This window comes from Rhinolophus ferrumequinum (genome assembly GCF_004115265.2).
Source record: "Rhinolophus ferrumequinum isolate MPI-CBG mRhiFer1 chromosome 15 unlocalized genomic scaffold, mRhiFer1_v1.p scaffold_54_arrow_ctg1_1, whole genome shotgun sequence".
Taxonomy (NCBI): Eukaryota; Metazoa; Chordata; class Mammalia; order Chiroptera; family Rhinolophidae; genus Rhinolophus; species Rhinolophus ferrumequinum.
Window position 1 is genome coordinate 16,654,952 of NW_022680357.1, and position 15,061 is coordinate 16,670,012.

Here is a 15,061-nt window from a genome sequence, read left to right on the forward strand (position 1 = left end):
CTGGAGAGATTTTGGTTGTCACGAATGGGAAGGGAGGCTGCCAAATATCCTACAACACACAGGCCAGCTCCCACAGCAGAGGGTTATCTGGCCTGAAGGTGGTGCAGAGGTTGACAAATCCTGGTGTAAATACAAAAGAGAAAGGACGGTGGAGCACTCACCCAGTGCTTCTCAAACGTTAGCATGCAGCCAGACCCCCTGGTTTGGGGGTGGGGGAAGTCCTGTTAAAATGCAGTCTCTAATTTGGTAAGCCTGCAGCGGGACCTGAGATTCTGCGTCTGTCAAGCAGCCAGGCCATGGGACTGCTGTCAGTCCATGGCTGACACCTGCAGGAACAGGTTCCCGGGGCGTCCCAATATTTAGTCTTCAGGATGAGGAGGAGAGTCTGTCTGGCAAAGGAGATTAAGGAGGACCAGCCAGTGAGTGGAAGGAAAGACAGGAAAAGGTGGTGTGCGGAAAGACCAGTGTGCTCTCTGTTTCAGCTTGTTCAGACTGTGTCCTGTGCCACGCAGAGTTCCAGAAAGTTAAGAACGAAGATTTGACCATTGGGTTTGGCAAGAGTGAGGTCATTGATCACCTCCATAAATGTGGCTTCAGAGGAGTGGGGCGGTGATTGCCTGAAGTGAGTGGGTCTCAGAGAAGTGGGGGGTAAGGAAGCGTTGCTAAAATGGGAAGCAGAGAAGTGAAGTGGCAACAGGAGGGAAAGGTGGGTCCTGAAAGTTTATTTCCTTGTGAAGACGGGTGAGGTTATGGCCTATTTGTAGGGTGATGGAAATCGTGTAATGGGCAGGTAGGAGAAGGGATGATTAGAGAAGCAAAGTTCCTATTTGGCGAGAGAAGATCCAGTGTTGCCAGTCAAAGCGGTGGCCTTAGGGCTTTGAGAGTTGGCCTCAATACTAGTAACAGGAAGAAGGCAAAACGTGTGGGCATAAGGGCAGGTAGGTTGGTAGATTCCGTGTGGAAAGACTGAAGAAAACTAACCTTGGATTTGTTTGTTTTCTTTGTGAAATTAGAGGCCAAATCATTTGCCAAGAGAGTGCGTTGGAGGTGTGAGAGGTGTAAAATACTCATCTCTGAGAGCAGGGAATTGAACTGAACAGGAAAATTGGATATCCAGTAAAGCAGGATTTAAGGCAAAAAGCAACAGATGGGACCACCTGCCCCTAGAGAACCATCGATTTCACACGAATGAAAATTCCAGTTTCCAGTGAAGCTGTAACAGGATGAATCGTTTTGTGCAGAAGCAACCAGCATTGACGTGGAGATGGCAGTAGCTGTTAGAAACATAATTAGAAACTCCCAGAAATACCAGGACAGCCAGCGTGCTGAACACGGCTGCCTTAGACTGTAGAGCAGGCAGGAAATAAACAAGGCCATAGAGACAGGACGTAAGATACACTGATGTGATGAGGTCTCAGGCCTTGCCTTGTGCAAAGGATGCTTTTCTATCATCTCCAGATGGTCTGTAATGGACACGTATTCATAAGAGTGGACAGTAAATATGAAGGGAAAACAACGTAAAGCATAGGTTGCCCCACATTGGGAGCAGGACCTGGGGTTTGCTTTCCCTTCTGTGCACTGGGCCGGCCAGCCTTCTGCTGCTTCTCGCTGAGGGCGGGAGGGTTGGGCCTTCCCATCATGCGGGGGGCTTCCCGTGGGGGGGCTTAAGAGCAGTGCAGACTTGTGCTGGTTATTTCACACCCTCTTGGGTTTTAGGTATTTGGCCTCATCAAGGGGGCCAGAGTTGGTGTCCTCATTGATGTGTCAGCTGTCAGCAGTGGCCCTCAGAGAGAAGAGTTCCAGAAAGACATCATGGTAAGTCTCTGGGCCATAGAGAAGGATCTGGAACCACTCCCACCACCCCTCCCTCCCCTTTGTGCTGGCTAACTGGCTTTGTTTATAGCAAGTGGAAAGGGGGTGTTTTACAAAGAACAGTTCACACTTAATTAGCACCTACTGTGAAAGAAATGTGTTGAGTTCCACGAAACCCAACCTCAGCCCTTTCTGGTTGTGTGTGAGCTTCTAGTATTCTCACCACAGCAGTTCTTACTAACTTGACTTTGTCCCGAGACTCCCTCCTCCCCAGTTCCTGGAAAGCATCCTTCCTTCCGGCCCAGGCGACTTCCTTCAGCGTGTCCATCACAGAGACGCTAAGAGCTGCAGAGGCAGATGACTGGGGTCGAATCCCCGCCACCTCCACCACTCCTGGGCTCTGTGACCATGTTACCTATTCTCTGTGCCTTGGTCACCTCATCTGTAAAATGGGGGTGATAACAGTGGCCCCTCACAGGGCTGCCAGAGGAAGAAAGGAGTTTATACAAGTTAAGTGCTCAGTACAGAGTATGACATAGAAAAAAACCTCTGTGGTGTCTGTAAAGTGACATGGAGGGACTATTTTCTTGTGGGAGCTTTGGATGGGGGACCTTAGCCGCAATAGCCAGTTCAAAGATTCTGTAGGGCTCAGGATGGGCCAGTTACCCAGACTTGTCCCCTGTTCCTGGTCTCCGCAGGTGTCAGGGAACAATTGTCAGGGCAGTGTCCCCTTCTAGACGAGTCGAGTTTCCCAAGATCCCCCAGTGGGCTGGTCCCATATGAACCAACGCAAGCCTTGCGTTTGTGGCATGCAGGTGAAATCTCTAGCTGGGGGCGTTATCCTATGGCTTAGAGAGCATCCCACAGGCTGGCATCGTGCCCACAGCTCCATCCCCAGCTCACATGCCTGGGAGAGAAACCCCGCCCCCCCCGTCCTCCCTCCCTGGGTGCGACCAGCGCACACACTGAGATGGGTAGGCAGGACGCACATCTACCCACACCCTGCCCCCGTGTCTTGCAGCCCTAAGGGCTGCTCCAGAAGAGAACTGCAGTCTGCAGTCAGTGGGGGTGAGGGCACGCCATCACCTGGGTCCACCTACCAGTCTGCAGGCTGAAGGCCCACGTCCGCCCCCACCACACACAGGACCGTGGGGCACACCCCCAGTGGGCGGGAAGCACATCCCACACCCCTCAGCTGGGGCCACTGAGCTGAGCCTCAAGCTACCCCGTTTCAGCATAGCTCACACCCCAGCCTAGAGGGGCGAGGGCGCATGAGAGACGAAGCCAGGCTCCACGTGGCCCTGGCTCTGGGAGCCAATGCGGTCCTTGTGTCCCCCAGAAACTCATTGACGAGCAGCTGAGCCACAAGGAGAAGCTGTACGTCCTGTCCTTCGGCACCACGCCCAGCGCCCTCTGGCCGGACCCCGTGGATGTCAGCGCCTCCATGTGAGTGACTGCCCGGCCACGGCCAGGATGTCCGTCTGTCCGTTTTCCTCCCCAAGTGTGAGTGCCTATCACGTGATTAACAGGCACATCCAAGAGCCCATCAGATGAGTGCAGAGACACTTCGCAGAAGCAGAAACACCGGGAGCCAATGACTTTTGGAAAAATGGTCACCCTCACAAGCAATCCACCAAATGAAAAGACATGGCAACCCCGAGACACCATTTTTATCCAGCAAACTAGCAGAGACCGTTTTATTATTATGAAAATCATATATGCTCATTGGAAAAATTCAAACAGTGTGAAAGGAGCAAAGCAAACGAGGCCCCTCTCCCCTCCCAGTAACCCCCTCCCACACCCCGTCACACACGTGCGTCTGTGTTTAGCCTCTTGTATTGAAACAAACAGGACGCAGCACACTCTGCCCTCACCTTGGCTTTGCACCTGGTCTTGGGTATCATTCTCTCAGTACATACAGGTCCACCTCATTCTTTGTATTGGCTCCATCGTGCGTAGTTTGGGTGTCTTTGGGGGTGTCGGGGGGAGAAGGAAGATGTGTAAGAGTTTCTGCTTCTTACGCCAGTAAATAGACATTTCTTTCCCAGGAAGAGAACATCCCTGATCACCCACCACGTGTTAGGTGCCACGCTAGGCACTACGCATGGACTGTCTTATTTACTGTGTGTAGCCAGCGCGTGGAAGGGGATTTTAATCCCCATGTTGCAGATGGGGAAACTGGGGTTCAGGTTAGGAAACGTCCCCAACGCGATGGAGCCAGGCTTCGTTCCCAAAGCCTGGAGCAGAGTGCAGGGAAAACCGTGAGCTCGGCCCTGGGGGGATTGAGGTCCCCTTGCCCAGCACTAGCTGTAAAGGGGACCCTGTCCAGGTGGACAAGTGCTCCAGCAGCGCTGGCTCCGAATCCTGGCTGTGACATTGGCCCGGTGACCTGTCCCAGTCCTTTAGCTCGCTCACTAGCGGAATGAGAACGAGGATACCTCCACCTCACTGAGTTGTGAAGGCGAAATAAAAATTAGTATGTGGCATGTGGCAGGCACTCAGGGAAAGAGGGCATTTTTCACTGTGACTTCCACCATACTTACAACCCCTGATCTCCAAGATGTCAGACCTTGAAGTGACCTTGAGATCATCTAACCAAGAGTTCCTCAACTTCAGTCCATCCTGACTTCCCTTGTGGTTTTTGTCATTTCTCGGCCACGTGTACTATTATTGATTTTTCTTCATATCAACCCTGTTTATTGTTGAGGGAAACTATCAATACCATAACTGAGAAGCCCTCATCACTTACCTTAATTAGAAAGTAGCCGAAAAATAAATACCATGAAAACAAATGAAACAGTGACGCTATATTGCAGCTTGAAACCTATTGGCTAGAGAAGGCGCTAGGCCTGCATTTGATCTCTTTGTTTAAAAGGGAGACTCTTAACAACGAAAGACAGACTTCTAGCAGCAAGCTGAGTTTTATCAGTTTTGATCAGACTGAAAGAGAACTGGAAAGAGCAGAGCTGTCTCACTAGAACCATGTGATGTATTTAACCAGGAAAACACTGTGTTGAGCCCTTTTCGCTGTTCACCAGTAGTGTGTCTCTCAGTCCGCCTGGGTTGTAGCTCCACAGCTGCGTGCCTTCTCTTAGCGCCCTCTTAGAGTTAGGGGATTTACTCTGTGCTTCAGGTGAGGGCTGCCTCCCAGGAGAGTTCTGGGGGTGGGGGGAAAGGTTCAGGGGACAGTATGAGGGAGAAGAAGGGACTCAGGCAGAGTTGCCAGAAGCTCAGTCCCTAGAGTCAGACCTGGTTTGAAATCACTGTCTTACCAGTCGCTTCCAGTAATATACTGGCAAGTCCTAACTCTGAGCCTCAGTGTCCTCATCTATAAAATGGGAATAAAGCACCCACCTCAAAGAACTATCGTTAGGCTCCAGTGAGCTCGCATTTGTACTGGGCCTGACGCCCAGGAAGGGTGCTGTTGTCTGCATTGCTGTCTCCCCAGCCTCCAGGAGCTCACGCTCTGGGTAAAGAATCTGAAGCCCGATGGAGGCAGCAATCTGCTACAAGCCCTGAGGAAAATCTTCGCACTCAAGGGGCTGAATTCTCTGGTCATCCTCCTGGGAAGCTGGTAGGTCTCCTTTCACACACGCACAGCAAATGACTTAAAGGGGGCCAGAGAACCAAACCATTGTTGGAAGAAAGATCATCAGCGTGGCTCTTCACATCTGCTTCATGGAGGGACTGTGTTCCCAGGCTGTCTGTCTGTAGGTGTGGGGGCAGGGCCACCAGCGCTGGCCCTCTGCCTGCATCTTACACAGGTGACATAGGCACAGGGGTCAGCTAGACTCGGTAGATGTTCCCTGGGAATGACTATTTTGCGCTGCCCGCTTCTCTTCTTCCATTTTCCCCCAGCCCAGACCAGCCTGCTGACATCCTGTCCGACTACATCCAACAGGCCACCATGGGCACGGGCCTCCTTCCCCACATCATCACCTACAAATGCGCTGGCCAGGTGCCCCCGGTGAGTACCCTGAGGTTCCCCAGGTTCCCCTTGGATTGGCCATCGCGAGCCTGTGAGGCTGCCTGCGTGGACAGTCCCCGCGCGGTGGACCAGAACACCCCTCTCCTTGCACCCTGTTCTCCCTTTGGTAGGAAGGAGGTGGTGGGCAGCGGGGAGGTTCCGTCAGGGAGAAAGCTTGTTGGAGTCTTGGCATTACGTGGGGGAGGGCTGACTGACCATGTCTCCATCCCCACAGGCTGTCCTGAAGAACCTTGCTGAAGCTGTCGGCGGCTGCTACCACTGCTACAGCCCGGAAGTGGAGGTAAGCCCACGGCCCTCCCGTCCCCTCCCCGCCTGCCTGGTTGTGCCCCGGGGATGGGGACCAGAACAGGTCATGCTATGCGCTTGCTTCCCACCCCTCCCCCAAGCTCAGTGGGTTCACACAAGTCTAATCAGGTTAAAATAACATGTGGGAAGGACAGGGACATGAAGTCATAAGAGATCCTTTGGTCGGCATGTATGATGAGCGGATCACACGCCTCTGAGCCTAGAGACCTTTTCCAGCCTCACAGGTGGAGCCCTGAGTCCCTCTCCAGTTGCCATCCACGCGGCCCCCCACCCCTGCTCCCACCAAAGCTCCGAGTCTGAATGAGTTGCCTCAGTTCTGTCTCCCACAGGGGATCCGCCATAACCAGTTCTGAAGGAGCAGTGAGTTCCGTGCCAAGCCCCCTGTTAGTGTCCTTCTCCCGGTTAATAACCACGTCACGCACCCCGTGTCACAGTGGAGGTGACCGCACGAGAACGTGTGGACGCCCACGTGGCAGACCGAGAACCCAGCCATCTGTTCAGCGAGCAGGCTGGTCTTGCCTGCTAACCCTGAATAGCCACGAGTCAATGAATATTTGCCTCTCACACGTTGGAGTGTCACAAAGTCTAGCATTTCACATGAGAGTGCCGAGGTCAGGCACCGTCTTCCTAGGGCAACACCCCCTCTCGTGTACCTCATTTCCCAGGCTGTTTGTAGGGGTCACAGACTACAAGGGTAGGAAGTGCAGTAAATGAATGAAACTGGCCAGTTTGAGAAATATTTTGTCTTAAAACCTGTGGCCCTCTTGGCCTCTCTGTTGTTTTTCACTCTTGATGGAGATATGGGTAGAACAAATGTCATTGTATTCTTTAATATAAGCAAAACAACAGTGCGAGGTGACAGAAAATTACCACTGACTCCGACGGGGGACAACAGAGAGTGGTGGGGGCTGGGGTACGCTAGACGGCATGTGCTCTCAGCCCCAGCTGACCGCTCGCTGCTCCAGGAATGTGAGCCCAGGGTGCCAGGTCCTCCGATTTTTCAGGAAGAGCCAGAAATCTGGATTATTTTGTCTGTGTGATTTCTTTACAATTTTTAAAAAACTGAAGTGACATGCACATGAGATAAAGTTAAACACTAAAGGTAACGATTAGCGGTGTTTAGTACATTTACAATGTTGTGCAGCCACCACCTGTATCTAGTTCCAGAGCATTCTCATTGCCCCAAAAGGAAACCCCGTAACCCGCTAAGCAGTCGCTTCCTATTCCCCCCGACCCACCCGCTCCCCAGCCCCGGGCAACCACCAGTCTGCTTTCTGTCTCTCTGGGTTTACTTAGTGTGGATGTTTCATTTCAGTGGAATTATATTTCTTTTGTGTCTGCCTTCTTTCAGTTAGCCTAACCTTTCCAAGGTTCATCCATGTTGTGGCAGGTATCAGTACTTCCTTCTTTTTTATGATTGAATAATATTCCACTTTCTTGATATACTACCTTTTGTTTATCTTGTCATCAATTCATGGACATTTGGGTTGTTTCCACCTTTGGGCTACTGTGAGCTGCTGTAAACATGGGTGTACAAGGGTCTGAGTCCCTGTTTTCCAGTATTTGGGGTACATACCTAGGAGTGGCACTGCTCGGTCATGGAGAAGTTGGCTTTCATTTTTTGAGGAGCCACCAAACTGCTTTGCCCACCATTTGACACCGACATCAGCAAGGTACCAGAGTTTCGGAGTCTGGGCATCCTCGCCAGCACTTGTATGGCCTTTTTACAATTATTATTGTAGGCATCCTGCAGGGTGTAGTGTTCCTTCACGTTTTTGGTTAGACAACTCTTCAATGGTTTAAAAATACTGCAGCCAGTGCTGGCCAAATGCAACACAGCACATCTGTGCCGCCATGCACCCCATTTCCTAACGTCTGTTTTAAAGCGTCTGCCACTCAGCTTTAGGAACTGACGTGGCTGTTTGCCTTTTCCTGGCTTGGCTGCAGCCGGTAGCTAAGTGCCTTCTGGAGGACTGATTGCTCCCACTGTCCCCAGATCTATACCAGCCGGGATGTGGACCAGCTCCTGGCCGAAATCCAAAAGGCCCAGAACCTCATGGGCCACGTCCAAGCCCTGCGCCACAGCGCCCCGTGCCCGGAGCTCACCGGCCTGATGAAGGAGGTAGGTGGTGTGAGCAAAGCTTTTGGGACCTTCTCCTGGAGGCACTCAGCTAGACTCACTCCATTCTCCTTTGTCACCTGTCACTCAGAGGGCGGGGCTGCGGAGCTCCTACTTCTGAAAGTGAAACAAGGAAAAGCCCTGCCCTCTGCTGTACCCCATCTCTCAGAGCTGGGTGGGCTGGGCCGGCCTCCCATTGTGCCAGAAGGTCCTGGTAGACTTTCTACCTGAAAACTGTATTTCGGAGAAAGGCGGGCAGGCTCCTCCCACCTCCACACGCCCCCTTCCCTCCTGCCCAATTTGGAGAATGATGAAAACCTCAACCACACAGAGTAGGCTGTCTAGGAGGTGGCTTTCCCCGCAGAGCCCCTCATTCAAGGCAAACGCCCCTGCTTGTGAGGGTTAATTTAACACCGGCAGCATAACAAGCACCATAAAAGCTACATGCTGTGTAGGCCGCACAGAAAACTTAGCTGTGGACAGAAGAGAACTGGGGCTGCATTTGTGAAAGAAACAAGGCGCATAGACTGGTGTCTTCAACTTTAGTTCAGCTCCTCTACTGATTCTACGTAATGACAGTGACGATTAGTGTTGTGATAGTTTTCATTTGCTCTGTGCTCAGTATTACCGTAGGCACAATGCTTCATTCTCTGAGTATCTTATTTTGTCTGCAACAACAGTCTGCGGTACGTATATTATTAACCCCATTTTACAGATGTGCAAACTGAAGTTAAGCGGTTAAATAGTTTGCCTGAGATCACAGCGCTAGAAATCAATTGGGTCTGAATTGAAACCAGGTCTGTCTGAGGCCAAAACCTGAGGCCAGGAGTTTCCCTAAGTGAGAGGCATATACTACTTGTGGTTTGCAAGGTGACTGTCTGGTGATATACACATTAATAGTTTTTAAAATGTTATATTTAAAATGAGCTCATATGGTAATGATAGATCTTTCTAAAGTTAAAATTTTTAAAACTAAATCAGTTGAATATTAAAAAGCTTTAATGTTACATGTTTTCTGAGAAAAATATATTAATAACAGTGTAGTGGTCCTCAGATACAGCAAAATTCATGAAGGGGGTGCTCAGATGTCTGAATTTTGGGAATGGCTGTTCTGTTTTACTGCTGCACGAGCTGTGTGATTTAACCTGTCAGAACCTCAGGTTTTCAGTTTATAAATGTGGGCTGGGATGGGTGGGGCTAGAGGAGGGCTCCGGAAATGATTTGGTGCTGGAGTTACTTTTGAGTTCCCCCAAGCCTTGTGTTTTGAGCCTGGGAGGGGCCACGTGTCACCTTGGAGTCCAAGGTGCTGGTCTCACTGGTAAGGGTGGGGCAGACGACAGGAAGGTAGGCAAATGAAAGCGGAAGCGAGTTCCTGGGGACATCTCCCTCTTCCCCTGGAAACTCTAGAAACCTCCAGAGAAAGGGATGGGAATGATGGAAAAGGAAGGCAAAACTGCCTTTAATATACCAGGTAATGTTTTAAGATTATTAAAGCATTCCCCTGTCGGGGAACTGGGTAGGTGTGGGAGACTGAGGCATTTGCAGCTCTAAAATATGACTATGTAATGAGGATTTTTCACTTTCATTAGATTTCCACAGAGATTGCCAAAGGATCACCCACAAGTCTCTTGCCTAAACCTCCAAAGCATGAAGCTCCCCTCACAATTGAGTTCCCAAACCTGGAGAAAACTTCTGCTGAATGGCTCAAGGTTAATGGCCTAAGAGGTAAACCCCCAAAGAGGGCAGGACTCAGGACTCAGGTCACTGGCGAAAGGCATGAACCCCCTGGGGCTCCATGAGTGGTGCCTCAAACCCCACTTGGTTTTTACAGCCAAGAAGCTCAGCCTTTATCAGGTTCTGGCCCCCAACGCATTCCCTCCCGTGGAGGAATTTGTGCCTATCCTCCAGAAAACGGTCTCGTCAACCATCCACAAGGTAACGCAGACTCCGGGTTCTGTCCCCTTGCAGGGGAGCTCCTTGCTGGCATTTCCCTTCTTCTTAATGTTCAGGACATAAGAGTCGTAGGCAGAGCCTGGCGGCCTGGGGTGGGCTGCAGGCTTCGTGCCCATCTGACAGTGAAGCTTGGGAGACGAGGCAGGAGGGAGTAAATCTAGTGCCACAGTCACGCTCACCAGGAAGGCGTCCTCCACCCCACTCAGAACACGCTCTCTCTGTGTCCTCACTGTATCTGTACAGACTTCAGCTATAGGATGACTCGGGGGACAGAGGGAGCGTTAGGGACATGGCTATGACAACTTGGTGGGGATGAAAGAACACGATGAACAGATTTGATTTTGAGAGTCCATGAAGGCCATCTGGGTTCCCGAACCTAAGACCCATGGCCAGTATGTTTTAAGGCCTCTGACTCTGCTGTTACGTAAACCTCCAGCGGTATCTCCTAATGAGGACTCCAGTGTTCAGAAGAGCCTCCCCAAATGGCTGCCTGACGTGCGTCAGGCGGGGCTCATGGAGGGGACCATTGTCCTGAGCGCCCTCTGCCACCAGCTCCTGACAAGGCAGTGACCTGGTGGGGGGGAGGTGTGGCCAGAGCCCAGTTCCCTCTCGCACATCTGACTCCGAGAGCCCAGCGCCCAAATTAAACTTCAAATCCTTCCCCACATGTGCTCCCTCTCCTGGCCACCCGAGTGCAGAAGGCAATGGTACAATTTCAATGGCATGATGGGACAGTGAAGAATATTCACGTGGACCCGCCCTTCCTCTACGAGTACCAGGTCAGTGATGGGTCTGACCCGTCAGAATGTGGGGTACGGGAAGGGAGAGTGGGAGGACGGCACCAGGCAACGTGGAGACGGCAAGCCATTGGTGGCACTGTCATAAAGACACTGTGGTCCCACCCACAGGCACCTCTGGAGCTTTTCCACCCCTGCCCCAGGGAGGGACCTGGATGCCTTAAGCAAAAGCCTCTGATGCTTTGCCTCGACCTACCTCCTCCCCCATACGGGGCAGTGGAATACTTTGCTCTTCCCTGCCTGCTCTTGGGGCAGACTCCCCCATGGTTTAGTGGGAGGTATATACTGCCTGGATGCCCATGGCCTCGACACGCCACTCCCAGAAGCCAATTCGGGTTATACCCCTGCCCTCACAGACCCCTAATCCACCCCTCTCTGTGCTGTTTCTCGCTCTGTGGGGCCCATGGGTTTGCAGAAACAGCTGGGCAGAGCTCTGCGGACGTATGAGAGGCGGATTGAGTGGCTCTCCTTGGCCAGCAGAAGAATCTGGGGCACCGTCTGCGAAAAAAGGTACCTCCCCCAAGCAGTGTTCTTGCCCCTCTTGGGTTTGGTGTATGACACGGCACTCAGCCAACTCCTGGATGCCCTGCTGGGAGCATGAGAAGCTGTCGCTTAGATTAAGGCAACGGCAGGCACTCAGCAGAAGCCCTGCGAGAAAAAGTCACCACCGTCATCATCAACACCAGTAATACTGTCGTTGTGTTACTCAGGATTCTTTCAGGTAAGAAGCAACAGAAACTAAATGCAAAGTGGCTTCAACGAAACAGGGATGTCTGGTTAAGGTAACTGACAATTCCAGAACGGACTGGATAGCTGTCGTCAGGCCTGGCGCGATCCAGAGGCTGGTGCCTGTCAGCTGTCCTTCAGCCCCCATCTCTCAGCTCTGCTTTCTTCGCTGTTGGCTCTGTTTTCAGGCAGGCTTTCCCCTCCAGGTGGCAAGGTGACCCCCTGAGGCTCCCAGCTGACTTTCGAGCAGTTTGGCACTCCCAGAGCTTGGGGCCTGGGCGCACCCCTGAGCTCCTCAGCCTCGCCAGTGTAGCCTGGTGCTCTGATTGCCGAGGGTCAGAGGCCCACTTTCAGGGTCAGTTCCACCCAAAACAAGTGGACTGAGAGAGGCAGAGGTGTTTTCCCAAGGAAAATCAGGGTGCTGCTGCCAGAGGAGGTCGTGGATGCTGAGGAAGAGAAACATGGGGGACCCATTATAGCCGTTAGTTTCACTCCATACCTTATTTGGTCTGTTACCCTTATAAAGTAGTATACTTTTTTATACTACGCACCTATTTTATCCTTCATTCCTAATGCAACCCTAGGACGACTCTTATTAGAAATAGTCGATAGTTACATATACGAAGGACCAGAGAGGTTTTGTGACTTGCCTACAGCCATCCAGGAAGTGGAACTTAAACCACGGCCTGCTGACTGAATCCAGTGCATTTTCTTCTGCTATCCAGAGTTGTCTCAAAATGAGACTGGAGGGAGGAGGGGGCAATATAAGATTTGAGTGGGATGAGAGACCTTAAAACAGAGGAAACAAAAAAGATGCAAACGTTTCCCCAGTGGCCCAAATAGGAGTGATTCCGCATCTAACTTGCTTACCTTGTTGCTGTTTTTCCTTTAAAGACCCAAACCTGTGATAATAGTGAATGCCAGTGCTTCAAAACAAGGATGTATAGGAAAATCATTACACGCGGGCCTCGCCCCTTAAACATCTCCAGCATGAGGCTTCATTGTATGTCCGGACCTCCTGGGAGAGGGCTCCACGACCCCCTTAGTCTACTGTTGTAAACCCACCTCTGTTGACCTCAAACCGCAGAGAAGATTTTGGCCAGCTGTGAATCTGGCATGTAAAGTTCCCCTGGAAAAAACTTTAAATAGTAAAATGGAACAAAATGAACACTATCTGAGAGATTCGGTTCTCCTCTTAAAGCTTGTGTTTCTTTTTAGGGTGGTTATACTGCTCGATATCTCTGCGACCAGTTCCACGTACATTATTCATATCCAGCACTCCCTGCGGCTGCTGCTGGAGGAGCAGCTGGCCAACAAGGACGCTTTCAACGTCATCGCGTACGCTCTGGGTTCCCCGTGGGGGGAGGGCAGGTGCCGCCACCGCTGGGCGAGGCTTCGGCGGGCAGCCGGCCGCCAGATGTTAGCAGCACCCAGCATCGTAGGATGGCCGTCAGTTTATCTGAGTCCAATGATCTTGTTTGGAGCATTGAATAATTAAATGGTTGCAGGACAGTCCCACTGGGGCGAAGGTGATAAGTGGCCCCAAAACACACTGCCTGATCAGCCAGGATAAAGTAACTCCGCCCACTGCCCCATTTGGCTTCCAAGCTGATAAACACGAGCGAGAAAAAGAAGGGCCCCTGGGCAGGCCCCGGTCTTAGTTCCCAGCTCAGGTCTAACAAGGCACAGTATTTCATGTAGGATTCCAGTTCTAAATTTTACTTTTATGTGTGGCTATGTCTAATTAAATTATATAGGTTTTTTATAGATAACTACATATATTTAAATGTAACAATATAATATATTTAAATTATATATTTTATACAGAAGTAATTATAGACGTTTAAATTTTAAATGTTTTATATATAATATATTTATATATTTTTAACTATACATAACTACATATTTAAATGATATATATAATTATTTAAATTATATATTGTACATAGTTTAAGTATACATAGTTACATGTAATGTAACTGTGTATAGTTTTGTGCATATTTATTAATTGCATACCATTTTAACTAATTAGGGAAGAAAGAGAAAAGGAAACCACTTGAACTATACATTTTTACACAACTCCACATCTAATAGGGAGAGTTCTAAACCTATTAAGTCAGCAGTTAATATTATATCTTATTCTCTGCCAGAGCCTAATCTTTTCCTAACAAAGTCTATAAAAATAAATGCTTAGAGAAACATTTTAGGCAGTGTTTTTCCATCCATCCATCTATCCATTCATTCTCTCGACAAACTTACTGAAAGTCCACCCTGTACCAGTCACTGTAGTAGGCATTAGGGATACAGAAGTTAAAGCACAAAAGCTGTCCTCAAGGATCTTACAGCCTAATAGTGCGAGGCAGGTATGTTAAGAAATACGTGTTTTCTGTAGAAATCGCTGGAAGGCAGCATACGGGGCTTTGAAGGATCAAAGGCAGGGTCAATCCATTCCACCTGGGCAGAGGGGTCAGGAAATCTTCGTGGAGGAAGCGACCGATTAGCTGAGTCGTGCCTATGGGTAGTTGTTTGCCGAGCACCTGGTAGTGATGGGACCGCGGAGAGGAAGGGCATTCCAGGTGCAGAGACACGTAACAAGCAGAGGCACCGAGGTGTGAGGTACTACAGAACCTTGGGGGACCCTTGGGTCCGTATGGATATGCGGTGAGAGGGAGATACAGTGCCAGGTAAGGCAGGTCTCAGAAGACATCGGCCATGATGAAGTCAAGAACTCAGGTGGAGGAATAAACCCAGAACCAAAGAGGGGTCACCTTTCCTTTGAGAAAGGAGATAAGTCCTCTTCTCGGGGATTTAAATCCTGTCACATAGGAAAGATGAGATGGTGCATTTAAAACAAACAAACTGTAGACAGAGTGAAAAATGAGTTGTAAGCATCAGACGGTGCTAGGGGAGGTTAAAAAGGAAGAAATGACTCCCTTGCGGGGTGGGGCGGTTCACAGGAACAATAAGAGTCACTCACTGTCAACACTCCAGGAAGGAAGTGTGGCCTAATCTGGTGCTGCCTGTGTCTGGACAGAACCCCAGCTCCGCCCGCACAGCGGATGAACTGGGACAGACACATCAGGACCGGCAAGGAAATCTCGTGGCTGGCCTGGACCAGTGACACCCTAACGCTTTAGGGGTATCATCAGAATTTGCCCCCCGAGAGCCTGGGGAGCTCCAAGCTGGGCACAGGCTGGACCCATCTCCTCCTGAAGAACAGCCCCCTTTTCTTCCCGCCCAGGTTTGGAGGCACCATTGAGAGCTGGCAGCCTGAGATGGTTCCTGTGAGCCAGGACAACTTACAGAGCGCCTGGCGGTAGGTGACGGGTAGAGGCTGCACCTGCTGGGTCAGGGCAGCCT

At 50.6% G+C, this 15,061-nt stretch overlaps 1 protein-coding gene across 4 annotated transcripts in view; it reads left to right on the plus strand.

Annotated features, from left to right (window-relative positions):
• VWA3A (von Willebrand factor A domain containing 3A) overlaps positions 1 to 15,061 on the plus strand; it is a 46,119-nt gene that overhangs the window by 11,611 nt on the left and 19,447 nt on the right. For all 4 annotated transcript variants that reach the window (XM_033101921.1, XM_033101920.1, XM_033101922.1 and 1 more), the window contains 12 exons: positions 1,717 to 1,815; positions 3,152 to 3,258; positions 5,261 to 5,386; positions 5,671 to 5,779; positions 6,015 to 6,080; positions 8,103 to 8,228; positions 9,815 to 9,950; positions 10,057 to 10,160; positions 10,877 to 10,957; positions 11,391 to 11,485; positions 12,920 to 13,039; positions 14,943 to 15,017. In XM_033101921.1, coding sequence (XP_032957812.1) covers positions 1,717 to 1,815; positions 3,152 to 3,258; positions 5,261 to 5,386; positions 5,671 to 5,779; positions 6,015 to 6,080; positions 8,103 to 8,228; positions 9,815 to 9,950; positions 10,057 to 10,160; positions 10,877 to 10,957; positions 11,391 to 11,485; positions 12,920 to 13,039; positions 14,943 to 15,017 — 1,244 coding nt within the window. The remainder of the gene's footprint in view (positions 1 to 1,716; positions 1,816 to 3,151; positions 3,259 to 5,260; positions 5,387 to 5,670; positions 5,780 to 6,014; positions 6,081 to 8,102; positions 8,229 to 9,814; positions 9,951 to 10,056; positions 10,161 to 10,876; positions 10,958 to 11,390; positions 11,486 to 12,919; positions 13,040 to 14,942; positions 15,018 to 15,061) is intronic.